This window comes from Tursiops truncatus, chromosome 2 (assembly GCF_011762595.2).
Source record: "Tursiops truncatus isolate mTurTru1 chromosome 2, mTurTru1.mat.Y, whole genome shotgun sequence".
Classification (NCBI taxonomy): Eukaryota; Metazoa; Chordata; class Mammalia; order Artiodactyla; family Delphinidae; genus Tursiops; species Tursiops truncatus.
Window position 1 is genome coordinate 86,978,554 of NC_047035.1, and position 15,635 is coordinate 86,994,188.

Sequence of the window (15,635 nt, forward strand, 5' to 3'; positions counted from 1 at the left end):
TGATCCACATGTTTGTACATTGTGACTGACTTCTCTTTCCAGTATATCTACCAGATGCTTAGTTGTCCTCAGAGTCTGTTAGCAAATCAAAATGGTGTTAAACCTGGGAAAGTACTGCTCTTTAAAGATGTTAGCTGATTGTTGTTATTTAGCTGTCTTACGTGCAGTGGTGGGTGTTGGGCATTGCAGCTGGCAATACGAACAAGGAAATGGGGGAACACAGTAAGATATAGAGAACCTCAACTTTCTGTAAATTTGAATGGGTTGCTTTCTTAGAGTGAATTTTAAACTTCTTGGGTCCTTAAGTTTAGAAATCTATATAATAATAAATGAAATACAGTCACCGAAATAAACTTTGAGGATTATAAAAATAACCCAAGTATACTAGTTAGGACTGACGAGGCTGTTATGTATTAACAAATAATCCCCAAATTGCAATTGCTTAAAGCAATAAAGTTTCATTTATTGTTCACATTACAGACTGATGCAGGTTTTATGATTCTCTTTGCAGCTCTCTCTAAGCAGTGTCCTCTTCCATTATTTGATGCCACTATCTTCATATGTAGCCTCCTAATTTGTGACAGAAGGGAAGAGAGATTGTAGGTGATTTGCACAGAAGATTTTATTGGCATAGTTGGAAGTGGCTCATTCTGTTTCACTTACATTCTGTTTCACTTACATTCTTATGGTTAGAACCCAGTTTCGTGGCACATAAAAGTAAGGAAGGCTTATCTTCCTCTGTGCCTAGGAAAAATATAATGAAATGGGGTCACAAAGCATCGTGTCTGCCACACCAAAGTTTTAGAAGAATAAAATGTGCCACTAACCATATCTTATAGATGGGCTCTCTATTTTTTTTTCTCTTTATCTGTTTGCCTTCTCTCTAGTTTCCTTCTTGCTCTCTGCCTTTCTGTCACATTAAGCTGCCCAAGGTTGCAGTGGAGTGAGTGAAAAATGATCTTTTTCCCTATTGCCTTTATTTCTTAAGGGAGAAGAAAGTCCCAACTCTAAGTAAGTACATCTTGGCTAGTAAAGCTTTTTGTAGAAAACTTAAAAATTCCTTTTCAGGAACATTCTTGCACTGCTGGTGGGAATGTAAATTGATACAGCCACTATGGAAAACAGTATGGAGGTTCCTTAAAAAACTACAAATAGAACTACCATACGACCCAGCAATCCCACTACTGGCCATATACCCTGAGAAAACCATAATGCAAAAAGAGTCATGTACCACAATGTTCATTGCAGCTCTATTTACAATAGCCAGGAGATGGAAGCAACCTAAGTGTCCATCATCGGATGAATGGATAAAGAAGATGTGGCACATATATACAATGGAATATTACTCAGCCATAAAAAGAAACGAAATTGAGTTATTTGTAGTGAGGTGGATGGACCTAGAGACTGTCATACAGAGTGAAGTAAGTCAGAAAGAGAAAAACAAATACCATGTGCTAACACATATATATGGAATCTAAGGGGAAAAAAAAAGGTCTTGAAGAACCTAGGGGTAAGATGGGAATAAAGACACAGAGCTACTCGAGAATGGACTTGAGGATATGGGGGGGGAGAAGGGTAAGCTGGGACAAAGTGAGAGAGAGGCATGGACATATATACACTACCAAACATAAAATAGATAGCTAGTGGGAAGCAGCCGCATAGCACAGGGAGATCAGCTCGCTGCTTTGTGACCACCTAGAGGGGTGGGATAGGGAGGGTGGGAGGGAGGGAGACGCAAGAGGGAAGAGATATGGGAACATATGTATATGTATAACTGATTCACTTTGTTATAAAGCAGAAACTAACATACCATTGTAAAGCAATTATACTCCAATAAAGATGTTAAAAAAAATTCCCTTTTCAAAACTAAGACCTGAACTTGTTGAATCAGTCATATTTAGTTTTTATTTAAAATCTGAGCAGCTTAGAGTAGCATATTCTCATAGCTTTGCCTAATCTATAAATGTCAATTTTTATTTATGCTATCCATATAAAAAGGTCTCACTGTATCTGAAGAGATTCATTTATTTATTCATTCATCAAATTTTAATTGAGCTCCTGTTATATGCCAGGCACTATTCTAGGTATTGGGGATATAGTGATGAACAAGACAGAATTCCTATCTTGTATTCTGGTCAGATTTATTGATCATCAAAATCTGTGATGGATGGTGCAATATATCAATTAGTAACCATAAATTAATTAGTTAATATACCAATTATAAGGATTACAAAATTAGAGTAAGCATCATAGGATTAGTGTAATGTAAACAGATTCATGGTGGTTGGTATTTAGAAACCATAATATCACGGGGAATAATATGGATCTGTTTTTAATTTTAGCTTTAAAGAAACCGCCTGTTTCCTTTTCTCAATATGAAAGTCATCAAGTAATCTCCCATCTTCCAACTGGACAACCTCTCTCCCCAAATATGGTTCCAGGTATGAAGTCTTATTCTTAAAATTCCATTTGAAAATCAATTTTCTGGTCATGTATTGTTACATAGTGAATAAAAGATGTCATTTAGCAGCACAGTGAAGTATCATTCATTATTCTACTTAACTTTGTATATCATCAAACGACTGATAAAAGCTCAGGGAGATTCATTGCAGCTCTATTTACAATAGCCCGGAGATGGAAACAACCTAAGTGCCCATCATCGGATGAATGGATAAAGAAGATGTGGCACATATATACAATGGAATATTACTCAGCCATAAAAAGAAACGAAATTGAGCTATTTGTAATGAGTGGATAGACCTAGAGTCTGTCATACAGAGTGAAGTAAGTCAGAAAGAGAAAGACAAATACCGTATGCTAACCGATATATATATGGAATTTAAGGGGAAAAAAGGTCATGAAGAACCTAGGGGTAAGATGGGAAAAAAGACACAGACCTACTAGAGAATGGACTTGACGATATGGGGAGGGGGAAGGGTAAGCCGTGAGAAAGCGAGAGAGAGGCATGGACATTTATACATTACCAAACGTAAGGTAGATAGCTAGTGGGAAGCAGCCGCATAGCACAGGGAGATCAGCTTGGTGCTTTGTGACCTCCTGGAGGGGTGGGATAGGGAGGGTGGGAGGGAGGGAGACGCAAGAGGGAAGAGATATGGGAGCATATGTGTATATATAACTGATTCATTAAAAAAAAGAAAAAAGCTCAGGGAGAGATCATTACAAAATGAACTTTGTCTACTGGACTATTAAGAGTGGAAGAATTATTTGTTCTGCCACTCTGGACTACGTTCCCTTTCATCACTACCAGTATATATGTATTTACCTTCTCCAAAATGTGTTCAAGTTTATCTCACAGAGACCTTCTATAAAATGAGATCCGCCTGTATTAAACTCCCTACTCTGTACTTATCTGTGTGTTTTCTACTGAGTACCTACTCAATTTTACAGAAATATTCCCCTAAAATGAGAATTGATATAATTAAAATTAATTGTAATAAAGATCTAAATCGAGGCTTTGATGAGTTAAAAAGGAAGGTGGGGGAAAGAAAAGTTATATCCAGGAGATACTAATAAGAAAGAATCAAGAGTTAACAGTTATGTCGCTGTGTAGATGAAAATGACTTCAAGATTAGAAATTCTAAGAGCCTTATTGGATTTTGGAGATTTCTGACAGCAATATAGAATTTGGAGGGAAGAAAAGTTACAGGTATCACTGACATTTTAATCTTTGGGTTTCTACTATTGATATATATTCCATTGATGAATAGGTTTATAATCAATACTAAAGATACCCACCTGGGAATGATTAGTAAACTTCACACAACTAAAATCACATTGGTTATAAGATTTGATTAAAGAAATGAAATAAGGCTTTAAAAAAAAGCTACCTGACTACCCAGTATCAGATAACAGTGTCTTACCTTTTCTCAGGTACATCTTATGAAATTCTTCTGCAAAATATGACCTTAATTTGATGTTTTTATGCCATAGATTCTCATGTAAACCACAATGGAAACCCCAGAACTTCAAAACAGAAGCCTTCCAATCCTCTTCAACATTTAATTCCAGGCCCTAACTTGGAGAGTGAACCCAGAATTCAAGCAGATATTCTAAAGCAGGCTACTAAGGATCGAGCCGGTGATCTCCATAAATTGAAGCAAAGTAAGAATCAGTTGATGAATATTATGCTGAAAAGATTTCTTTAAATATATTTATTTACAAGTCTGAATTAAGGTTTTCATTATTATAATCTCTAACTAATGGATGTATAGTGAAGTTATATACATACAAAGAGAAAGTATGGCGGTTATAAAATTTAAAAGAAAAGCAGGTTTTAAATGGATAGAGATATTTTAAAGAACACTTTCAAAAACTTCTCTTGTTCTCCAGTGTTAAAAAATAAATATCAGGTGAGTTGATTTTAAAAAATGCTATTAGTTCTTATGAATGTAAAATTTTTCTGAGAAGTGAGAGAAGATATATTTTGTTAGGCTAATATATGAAAACTTTGATTAGAAAGGAGGGAAGATAAAGAGTTTTGAAAAATGAGTTCTGGAAGAAATAAAGACTGCCATGGTAGAAAGTTCAATGCTGTTTCCTTTTCCATTCCCTCCAATTGCAGTTTGCTTCATTTAGGTGCTAGAAGTGAAAGAAATTGAACAAACTCATAATACTGTGTAATAATGTTTGACTGCTTAATTGTTTCAGAGGTATTGATTATGATAAATGGACAATACCTGTTAATCTGCATAATTTTCTAATTGGTAGATTTTCAAGATGTATAAGAAAAAATTCCAGTAGTAGACAGAATTGGGGACAGGACAGTGGCTCTTAGACCAGCTCTCTTAAACTGTACTTTTCACTGCTTCTGCTTTTTAAGGCTTCTTCCCTTCAACTTCTGAATAGACAGAATGTCTGAAAGCTCCAGTTTGCTTTTGTTTACTTTTAATGATGGCTTCTTTGGCAACAACTCTTCAGAGCAGTGTTTAGGCATTTACTTGTACACAGGTTGTTTGTACTGTGATAACTGCACAGTGTTACATTTTTAAATTGGTCTTATGACAGTTATTCATATTTCTGCATCTATATGAATATATAGTTTGTGTACATTTAATTGACTTTCCTTCCTTGACATTTTAAAGCGTATCCATGTATCTTGACTAAAGTATTATATAAAAAATATTTTTATTTACAAGAATATGGTTAACATTTTAAATACAGTGAAAAAATATTACCTCCAAATCTTGTTGGGGAATTGGCTTCAAAACTTTTATCTCAAAAAAAGAGGTGTATAGTAAGGTCAGAATCTTACTAAGGTAAAATATCTTAATTTTATCACTTAAGATTTTCTTCTACTTATAGTTTATTCTATAAAAATTTTTATTGTTGTCTTACCTCTCTTTTTTTTAACCAGTCTTTGGATAAAGAATGTGATTGGAAAATGATCACCAGGAAATTACTACATTCCACAATTTTTTTTTTTTTTTTTTTGTCGGTGCCGTGTGGCATGTGGGTTCCTAGTTCCCCAACCAGGGATCAAACCCGTGCTCCCTGCAGTGGAAGCATGGAGTCCTAACCACTGGACCACCAGGGAATTCCCTACAATTTATTTTTAAAAGAGCCTATTGAGTTTTAAAATCTTACTCTGAATTCTTTTCAATGTATATATAGAGTTGAAATCAATGTGAGCACTATTTTGTGATTTACTTTGGCATTATTTCTTACCTGTGTTTTAACCTATCAAATAGTTATGTAGTTGTGATTTAAAAATATACATATATACATATACACACATGTAGACATATGCATATATTCCATTGTGTTTAGGCAATAATAATAGTTCATTTAGCTCTACTCTTTGATTATTTAAATTATTTTGTATTTTCTTATGTTAGATGTCGTGATTATGAATATCTTTTTTTCAAATTATTTCCTGCTTCTCCTACTTTGGGTATTCCTTTAAAAGTGTAGTCCCCTAACTGAATTTATTAGGTCAAAGTACTTGACTAACTTTATAGCTCCTGTTACATAATGTCAGATTGTTCTCTAGAACAGTTTTACAATGTCACTGGAGATGTTTACATTTATTTCTTTCCCTAAGGCCTGGCCACATTTGCTTTTTAACTCTTTTGTAAGGCATTTAGAATATAATGATTCCTTAAGGGTGTTTTAATAGGCATTTACTTTCTGTTGGCCTGTCCATTTTTTTTTTTTTTTTTTTTTTTTTTGCGGTACGCGGGCCTCTCACTGTTGTGGCCTCTCCCGTTGTGGAGCACAGGCTCCGGACGCGCAGGCTCAGCGGCCATGGCTCACGGGCCCAGCCGCTCCGCGGCATGTGGGATCTTCCCGAACCGGGGCACGAACCCGCGTCCCCTGCATCGGCAGGCGGACTCTCAACCACTGCGCCACCAGGGAAGCCCGCCTGTCCATTTTTATGTGAGGAATTATACTATAATTATAGCTTGGTATATAATCTGTGCATTAGTTTTGACCACTGAGCCTGATAACTTTGGAGATTGATCCTATACCTTTCTGTCGAATCTTTATCAATAATTCAGATGCTAACCTTTGATAAATTAACTTTACTGCAGTTTCCTCTTCTGCCTTTTGTGATATGAGACTTTATTGTATCATGCAAATGATTTTTTTAGAAATTAAAAGTAAGTTTAAAATTGTGGTAAAATACATATAGAATTCACCAAAGTGCACAATTCAGCGGTATTTAGTACATTTATAATGTGCAATCATTACAACTGTCTAGTTCCAGAAAGTATTCATCACTACAAAAGAAAACCCTGTACCCATTAAGCAGTCACTCCCCATTTTCTCCTACCCACAGTCCTTGGCAATGACTAACCTATTTTCTGACTCTATGGATTCACCTGGAATCCTGGATATTTCATGTAAATGGAATCATACAATATGTAGCCTTTTGTGTCTGGCTTCTTTTTCTTAGCGTACTGTTTTCAAAGTTCAGCCATGTTGTCACAGGTATCAGGACTTTATTTCTCTTATGGCTGGATAATATTCAATTGTATGAATACATTTTGTTTATCCATTCATCTGTAGATGGGTATTTGGATTGTTTCCACTTTTGGGCTATTGTGAATAGTGCTGCAATGAACATTCATTTACAAGCTTTTGTTGAACACTTGTTTTCAATTCTTTGTGTACCTAGATGTAGAATTGCTGGATTATGTGGTAATTCTATGTTTAGCTTTATAGGAAGCTGCCAAACTATTTTCCACAGCAGCTGCACCATTTTACGGTTCCATCAGCAATGCACGAGAGCTCCAGTTTCTCGACATCCCTGTCAACACTATCAGTACTTTCCACTGTTGCTGTTGTTTTTACTGTTGCCATCCTAGTGCCTGCGAAGTGGTATCTCATTGTGATTTTCATTTGCATTTCCCTAATGACTAATGACATTGAGCATCTTTTCAAGTACTTGTTGGCCATTTGTATATCTTCTTTAGAGAAATGTATATTCAAGTCCTTTGCCCATTTTAAAATTGGGTTGTTTGTCTTTGCTGTTGAGTTTTAAGCATAATTTATATATTCTGAATACTAAACCCTCATCAGATGTATGATATGCAAATATTTTTACCCATTCTATCATTTGTTTTTTCACTCTCTGATAGTGTTCTATGATGCACAAAGTTTTAAATTTTGATGAAGTCCAATTTGTCTATTTTTCTTTTGTTGTTCATGCTTTTGGCGTCATATCTAAGAAACCTTTGCCAAATCAAAAAGGTCATGTTTTCTTCTAAGAACCTCATAGTTTTTGCTCTTTTTTTAACTTGAGGTATAATTGATTTACAATATTATATTAGTTTCAGGTGTACAACATGATGATTCAGTGTTTGTATACATTGCAAAATGGTCACAACAATAATAGTTTTAGCTCTTATATGTAAGTTTTTTATCTATTTTAAGTTAATATTTATATACGGTATGAGGTAAGGATCCAACTATGTTCTTCTGTGCATCGGTATTCAGTTGTCCTAGCACTATTTGTTGAGGACACCTTCTTTCTCCATTGAACAGCCTTGGTATCCTTGTTGAAAATCAGTTGACCACACATGTATGGGTTTATTCTGGATTCTTAATTCTGTTCCATTGAGACCAGATGCCAGGAGCACACTGTTTTGATTACTGTCACTTTGTAGTAAGTTTTGAAATTGGGAACTGTGAGTCTTCCAACTTTGCCCTTCTTTATAAGATTATTTTGACTCTTTGGCATCTCTTACAATTCCATGTGAATTTTAGGATCTGCTTGTCTATTTCTACTAAAGAGACAGTTGGGATTTTAATAGGAATTACATTAAATCTGTAGATTACTTTGGGGAGTATTATCATTTGAACAATATTAGGTCTTCCAATCCATGAAGATGGGATGTCTTTCCATTTATTTAGGGTATCTTTAATTTTCTTCAGCAGTTTTTGTAGTTTTCAGTGTACAAGTCTTATGCCTCCTTGGTTAAATTTATTCCTAAACATTTAATTCTTTTTTATGTTATTGTAAATCAAATTGTTCTCTTGATTTCCTTTTCAGATTGTTCATTGCTAGTGCATAGAAATATGACTGATTTATTTGTTTACTTGGCTTTTGGTTTTAAAATTTTAATGCAAATTTCTAAGAATTGCTAATATTTGGGTTCATCTTAGAATGGTATTTTATTTTCACTCTTTTAGAAATAATCGTGTTTTTAAATATACTGTAAAGATATACCTGTGTTATATACATTAGCATAAACATATGTGTATATATATATAAAAAATCAATATTTTGAATATGATTCAAAAATTTTATGAGTATTTTACATCAACTACATTTTTTTTTCTTTTTACCTTTCGACGTCCCTTCACCCATTTCTCCCATGTCCCCACCCCCAACCTCTGCCAACCACCAATCTGTTCTCTGTATCTATGAGCTTGATTTTTTTTTTTTTCTTTTTGGCTGCATTGGGTCTTTATTGCTGTGGGCTTTCTCTAATTGTGGCAAGCGGGGGCTACTCTTCGTTGCAGCGTGTGGGCTTCTCATTGCAGTGGCTTCTCTTGTTGCAGACCACGGGCTCTAGACACAGGAGCTTCAGTAGTTGCAGCACATGGGTTCAGTAGGTGCGGCACGTGGGCCCTAGAGCACACAGGATTCAGTATTTGCGGTGCGTGGACTCAGTAGTTGCGGCATGCGGGCTCACGGGCTGGGCTCTAGGACATGCAGGCTTCAGTAGTTGTGGCTTGTGGGCTCTAGAGCGCAAGCTCAGTAGTTGTGGCTCACGGGCTTAGTTGCTCCATGGCATATGGGATCTTCCCAGACCAGGGATCAAACCTGTGTCCCCTGCATTGACAGGCAGATTCTTAACCACTGTGCCACCAGGGAAGTCCCTATGAGCTTGATTTTTATTTGTTTGTTTTACTTTTTCTTAGATTCTACATATAAAAGAGATCATATGGTACTTACTTATTTCACATAGCATAATACCATCAAGGTTCAACCATGTTGTTGCAAATAGCAAGATTTCATTCTTTTTTGTTGCTAAATAATATTTCGTTGCATATATATACCACACTTTCTTTGTCCATTCATCCACCAATGGACACTTAGGTTGTTTCCATATCTTGGCTATTGTAAATAATGCTGCAATGAACATGGGGGTGCCTGTTTCAAGTTAGTGTTTTCATTTTCTTCAGATAAATACCCAAAATGGAATTTCTGGATCATATGGTAATTCTATTTTTAATTTTTTGAGGAACCTTCATACTGTTTTCCGTAGGGGTTACACCAATTTACATTCCTACCAAGAGCATAAGGGTTCCCTTTCCTCCACATTTCTCCAGTAATGACTGATTTTTGTTTGTTGATCTTGTATCCTACAACTTAGCTGAACTTAACACAATAGGTTTTTATTTGTGTATATTCCAACATATCCATCTTGACTCTTACGACAACTTTCATTTCTTTTATTGCAAATCATCTGTCCTTTTTCTGGCTGTAAATATACTACTCAATTTTCATTTTTTTTTTTTACCACGAATGGATTATTTGACCTCTTTGGAATATACAGTGATCCAAATTTAGTTGTCTCTATCTTGATAACCATTTGTCCGAGGATTATTATTTATTTTCCCTTTGTGATATTTACTTCTGGTTTATCTTGTACACACATAAACTCACATTATATTATTTCACTATTTTTATCTCTCTCTAGAATTTCCATTTTTTTCCATTTCTTGTCTTTATCCCTAGCATATGGTACGATTCTGATACCAGTTCCCATGTGTGTGGGTTTTTCCCACACCACTAAGCAATTCTCTAACACCAGCTGGGTATCTACAGATTAACTCAATTCTGACACTATCTACCTGGAGATAACCTCAGATCTCACAGGTTAAGGGCTCAGTCCTCCCCCACTTCAGATGCCAATTACAAGTCCAGATTGTTGCCTATATTTCTAACTGACTGGATGAGGATCTAAGGTACCAACAGCCACCTTCTTGGGTGCAATTAATTTGCTGGAGCAGCTTGCAGAACTCAGAGAAACATTTTACTTACTAGATTACCAGCTTATAAAAACTAGAACTCAGGAGGAGCTATACGGAAGAGTTGCATAGGACAGCACAGAGCTTCCATGCCTGTTCCAAGCATGCCAATCTCCCTAAATCTCCATGGGTTTTTATGGAGGCTTCATTACATAGGCAATACACATTCATTACATTGCTTTATAATAATCTGAACCTACCTTAAAATTTTTTAAAAACTAAATTTTTCTCTGTTCTTCCAGAAGAATTTCACTGTCAGTTTATCAAGTTCTATGACTAGCCTCAAATGTAGTTTTAATTACAATTTTATCCTTTTTTTTAATCCTTACTGTTTTCTTCTTTGGTTTTATCCTTCTCAAAATCTTACTTGCCTAAAAGTTTCTATACAGTAGAAGAATTATTTTAAATAAACATTTGGGACTTCCTGGCAGTCCAGCAGTTAAGACTCCATGCTTCCACTGCAGGGGGTGCAGGTTCCATCCCTGGTCGGGGAACTAAGATTCTGCATGCTGCGCAGAGTGACCAAAAAGGAAAAATAGAATAGAATAGAAAACAAGTATTTAAGGTATATACAAGGAACTGTTACCAGAAGGGGGACTCCTTCCAGGGCCCTAGAGTGGTCTCTTGTCTAACACTTGGAAATGAATTGTCCATGGAGACGCATTTACTGACAAAGCAAAAGACTTTATTGGAAAGGAGTGCTCGAGCAGAGAGCAGCAAGGTAAGGGAACCCAGGATAACTGCTCTGCCACTTGGCTTGCAGTCTCAGGTTTTATGGTAATAGGGTTAGCTTTCTGGGTTGTCTCTGGCCAGTCATCTTGCCTGTGCCCATATTTGGTCCTATTCAAGGCCCTTCCTGATGGCGTGTGCATCTCTCAGTCAAGATGGTTTCCAGCAGGAGGGTTTCTGGGAGGTTGGCAGGACATTTTATGGACTGGTGTCTCCTCCCTTCTTTGGGAACCAAATTCTCCTGGTTGGTTTGTGGTGGCAGCACTGTGTTCATTATCAGGACCTCCTGTTGTGAGACTACTCATGCAGGTGGTTATTACCATGTCTGGCCAAGGTGGGTGGTTTTGGTCAATGGTTTCCTAATAGAACCATTAGAGATAATCTAATGCCCTATTACTCACTACTCTGGACTAGCAGCATCCACATCACCTGTGATTGTTAAGATTTCAGACCCTACCCTAGACCTTATTTATATTAACATTAAAGTTTGAGACTCCACTATTATGTGATTTCTTCATTTTACAGACAAGAAAATTTAGATCCAGAGTGTTTAATTTACTTAAGGCAAATAGTGGAACAACCAGGACTATTATCTAGGTCCCTTATCTTCAGGTTCACTGCTTTTTCACTGTATCCACTACCTCCTCTATACTTTTAAAGTTTTGGAAAAGTTCTTTAATAGTTCCTTTTCTTGTTCTATTTCTGGCAAACTCCTAATTGTACTTTAAAGCTGTGCTCTGCTGGCATCTATTTGATAAAGCCCTTCTCATATCCCTACTGTCTTGACCAAATCAATCATTCCCTTCTCACTGTATAGTTGACCCTTGAACAACATGGATTTGAACTGCATGGGTCCACTTATATGTGGATTTTTTTCACTAGTAAATACTACAGTACTACACAGTTTGCAGTTGATTGAATCTGAGGATGTGGTTGCTGCATGTATGGAGGTGCAACTTTAAATTATATGTAGATCTTTGACTGTGCAGAGGGTCAGTACCCCTAACCCCCATGTTGTTCAAGGGTCAACTGTACTTCAATCCATTGAACATATTATCATTAGTGTATATACCACATCATTATGTAATTAACTGTTGAAGGGGAGGAAAAATTTTTCCATGACCTTTTTAGGATCCCTGGCTGGGTCTGAAAATTAAAATGAGAAAGATTAACAGGAAAAAAAACCCTACAAATTTATTTAATGTGACACAGGGCCCTTCATAAGGAAAAGGAGACCCAAATAAATGGTTAAACCTGAATTTTTATTTTTAAAAAAATTTAAACAGTAAGTATATATATGTGAAATAATTACTGTGGTAGTACAAAAAATTTAATCATTTTACATTATAAAAATGATTTATGCAGAAGTGGTTTAGTTTAGAGAAACTGGCATTATTATTACTGACATCATTTGGATATAACTGAGAAAAAATATAAGATGAATAAAAAGTTTTTGGAACATGATATCCAAGAAAGTTTTTTTTTGTTTTTTGTTTTTGTTTTTGTTTTTTGCGGTACGCGGGCCTCTCACTGTTGTGGCCTCTCCCGTTGCAGAGCACAGGCTCCGGACACGCAGGCTCAGCGGCCATGGCTCACGGGCCTAGCCGCTCTGCGGCATGTGGGATCTTTCCAGACTGGGGCACGAACCCGTGTCCCCTGCATTGGCAGGCGGACTCTCAACCACTGCGCCACCAGGAAGGCCCCCAAGAAAGTTTTTAATCTTCGTTTTGTTTTCAGTCAGTATCAAGGTGGCTCTCTCCAGGTCATTGTGCAATAAACTATTGGTACAAACCAAAACATGATTATGGAAATACTGTATGAGTTTACCCACCCTTTTACTGAGAATCTCCTCTCTTTTGTCTCCTCCCCTTAGTGAAATAATTTCAACATATTCCATAATAATATGCCTAACTATAAAATTATATGTTTACATAATATGTATATGTAAAATATATATACATACACACAACACTTAATACTCATGCAAATATTAGAGAAAAGTAAGAGATTCTTTAAGATATTTTTTTTTTTTTTTTTTTTTTTTTTTTTTTGGCGGTACACGGGCCTCTCACTGCTGTGGCCTCTCCCGTTGCGGAACACAGGCTCCGGATGCGCAGGCTCAGCGGCCGTGGCTCGCGGGCCCAGCCGCTCCGTGGCATGTGGGATCTTCCTCGACCGGGGCACGAACCCGTGTCCCCTGCATCAGCAGGCGGACTCTCAACCACTGCACCAGGAAATCCCTAAGATACATTTTTAAAGGCAGGAAAAAAGAGGCAGAGGGAGAGATATCCTTTCAGTTTAAACAGAGAAAGGCAGAAGACAGATCACATATTTCATTGAATCTGAAAGTCATTAATTTTAAGTTCAACACTTTTTTTTTTTTTTTGGCCACGCCATACAGCCTGCAGGATCTTAGTTCCCTGACCAGGGATCAAACCCGTTTCCCCTGCAAAGGAAGTGTGAAGTCTTAACCACTGGACTGCCAGGGAAGTCCCAACACATTTTTTTTTTTTTTTTTACCACCAAGAAAGGAAAAAAGTTGCTGCTAATTACACTATGACACATCACTGATTTGAAGATGTATCCTGATGTTAGCAGTATTAAATGTGAAAAAGTCCATCTTAGAATCAATGAAATGTATATGTAGTATTTTTTGTCTTTTTTCTATTTTGAGTGATATCTTCTTTCTTAAAAACACATTTTCAAGATTAATATTTTAGATTAACATTAGGGTAAGTTTTACCTCCAAGTAACTGAAATGGTAAATGAGAATGTCAATATGCTGCAAAAGTTTCCTTTTTTCATGAATTATCTCTGAAGTCTAAAACGTATTTAGTGAGTGACCCGTTCATAAAGAAGAGGTTTCCTTTGCCAATAAACAAGTTATAGATTTGATACAAATGAGTGATCATTATTCATGTCTGGAACTTCATGGGCTCAGCCCTCCGAGTTAATAATTAACGCAGGGCTTCCCTGGTGGCGCAGTGGTTAAGAATCCGCCTGCCAATGCAGGGGACACGGGTTCGATTCCTGGTCCAGGAAGATCCCACATGCCAGAGAGCAACTAAGCCCGGGTGTCACAGCTACTGAGCCTGCGCTCTAGAGCCCACGAGCCACAACTACTGAAGCCCGCGTGCCTAGAGCCTGTGCTCCACAACGAGAGAAGCCACTGCAGTGAGAAGCCCGCGCACTGCAATGAAGAGTAGACCCCGCTCACCGCAACTAGAGAAAGCCCACATGCAGCAATGAAGACCCAGTGCAGCCAAAAATAAATAAATAAATTTTAAAAAATAAAATAAAAATAATTAACGCAGAATTGGGAACATATTTGCCTACTTTTTGTTTCCTCTAGATTAGTGTTCAAAGTGCAAATCTATATTATTAGGCTAATTTCTCCTTCCAATTTATTATTTTTTTAATTAATTTTTATTGGAGTGTAGTTGCTTTACAATGTTGTGTTAGTTTCTACCATACAGCAAAATGAATCAGCTATACGTATACATATATGTCCTCTTTTTTGGATTTCCTTCCCGTTTAGTTCACCACAGAGCACTGAGTAGAGTTCCCTGTGCTATACTGTAGGTTCTCATTAGTTATCTATTTTACACATAGTATCAATAGTGTATATAAGTCAATCCCAATCTCCCAATTCCTCCTACCTCTCCCTTCCCTCTTGGTATCCATACATTTGTTCTCTACGTCTGTGTCTATTTCTGCTTTGCAAATAAGGTCGTCTATACCATTTTTCTAGATTCCACATATATGTGTTAATGTACGATATTTGTTTTTCTCTTTTTGACTTCACTCTGTATGACAGTCTCTAGGTCCATCCACATCTCTACAAATGACCCATTTTCGTTCCTTCTTATGGCTGAGTAATATTCCATTTCCCCCTCCAATTGAGAACCCTTCAACAAATTTGTTATTCAGTCTTCAAAAGAAATGTATTTATCTTGCCCAAATTAATGGGAGTCTTAGCTGAATATTCCTTCCAAATCTTTTGGGGTTTTTTTATTAGCTGTTACATAATTATATAGTGCAATCTGGCATCTCACTATGGTACAGGCAGATTTTAGGACCAACTATTCCTTTTCCAATCAATGCTAAATACTTAGCGTTGAATGTTTTTGTAATAGGCTTGATGAAGAGTGGAAAGATATGATAGGACAAAGGATATGAAGTAAGTGTAGTAAACTGGGAGAAATTTAGCAAGGCTCATTTGTTCAGATTCTTCTTGATGTTCTTCTGTCTTGGATATAAGGATATTCCTTTACTCCAGGTATAGGGAGGATACCACTCACATGAGGGTTTTATGACCTGCTTCAGGGGAAGGTCAGAAAGTCCTTTCTGCACATGCCATTTCTCAAATTCCTTCAGCTTGAAATATTTGATATTTCAAGGTG

The 15,635-nt window shown here is 36.7% G+C and overlaps 1 protein-coding gene across 2 annotated transcripts in view; it reads left to right on the plus strand.

Moving 5' to 3' along the window:
• GOLM2 (golgi membrane protein 2) overlaps positions 1-15,635 on the plus strand; it is a 109,927-nt gene that overhangs the window by 75,715 nt on the left and 18,577 nt on the right. For both annotated transcript variants that reach the window (XM_019935432.3, XM_019935433.3), the window contains exons 7-8: positions 2,343-2,441; positions 3,952-4,122. In XM_019935432.3, coding sequence (XP_019790991.1) covers positions 2,343-2,441; positions 3,952-4,122 — 270 coding nt within the window. The remainder of the gene's footprint in view (positions 1-2,342; positions 2,442-3,951; positions 4,123-15,635) is intronic.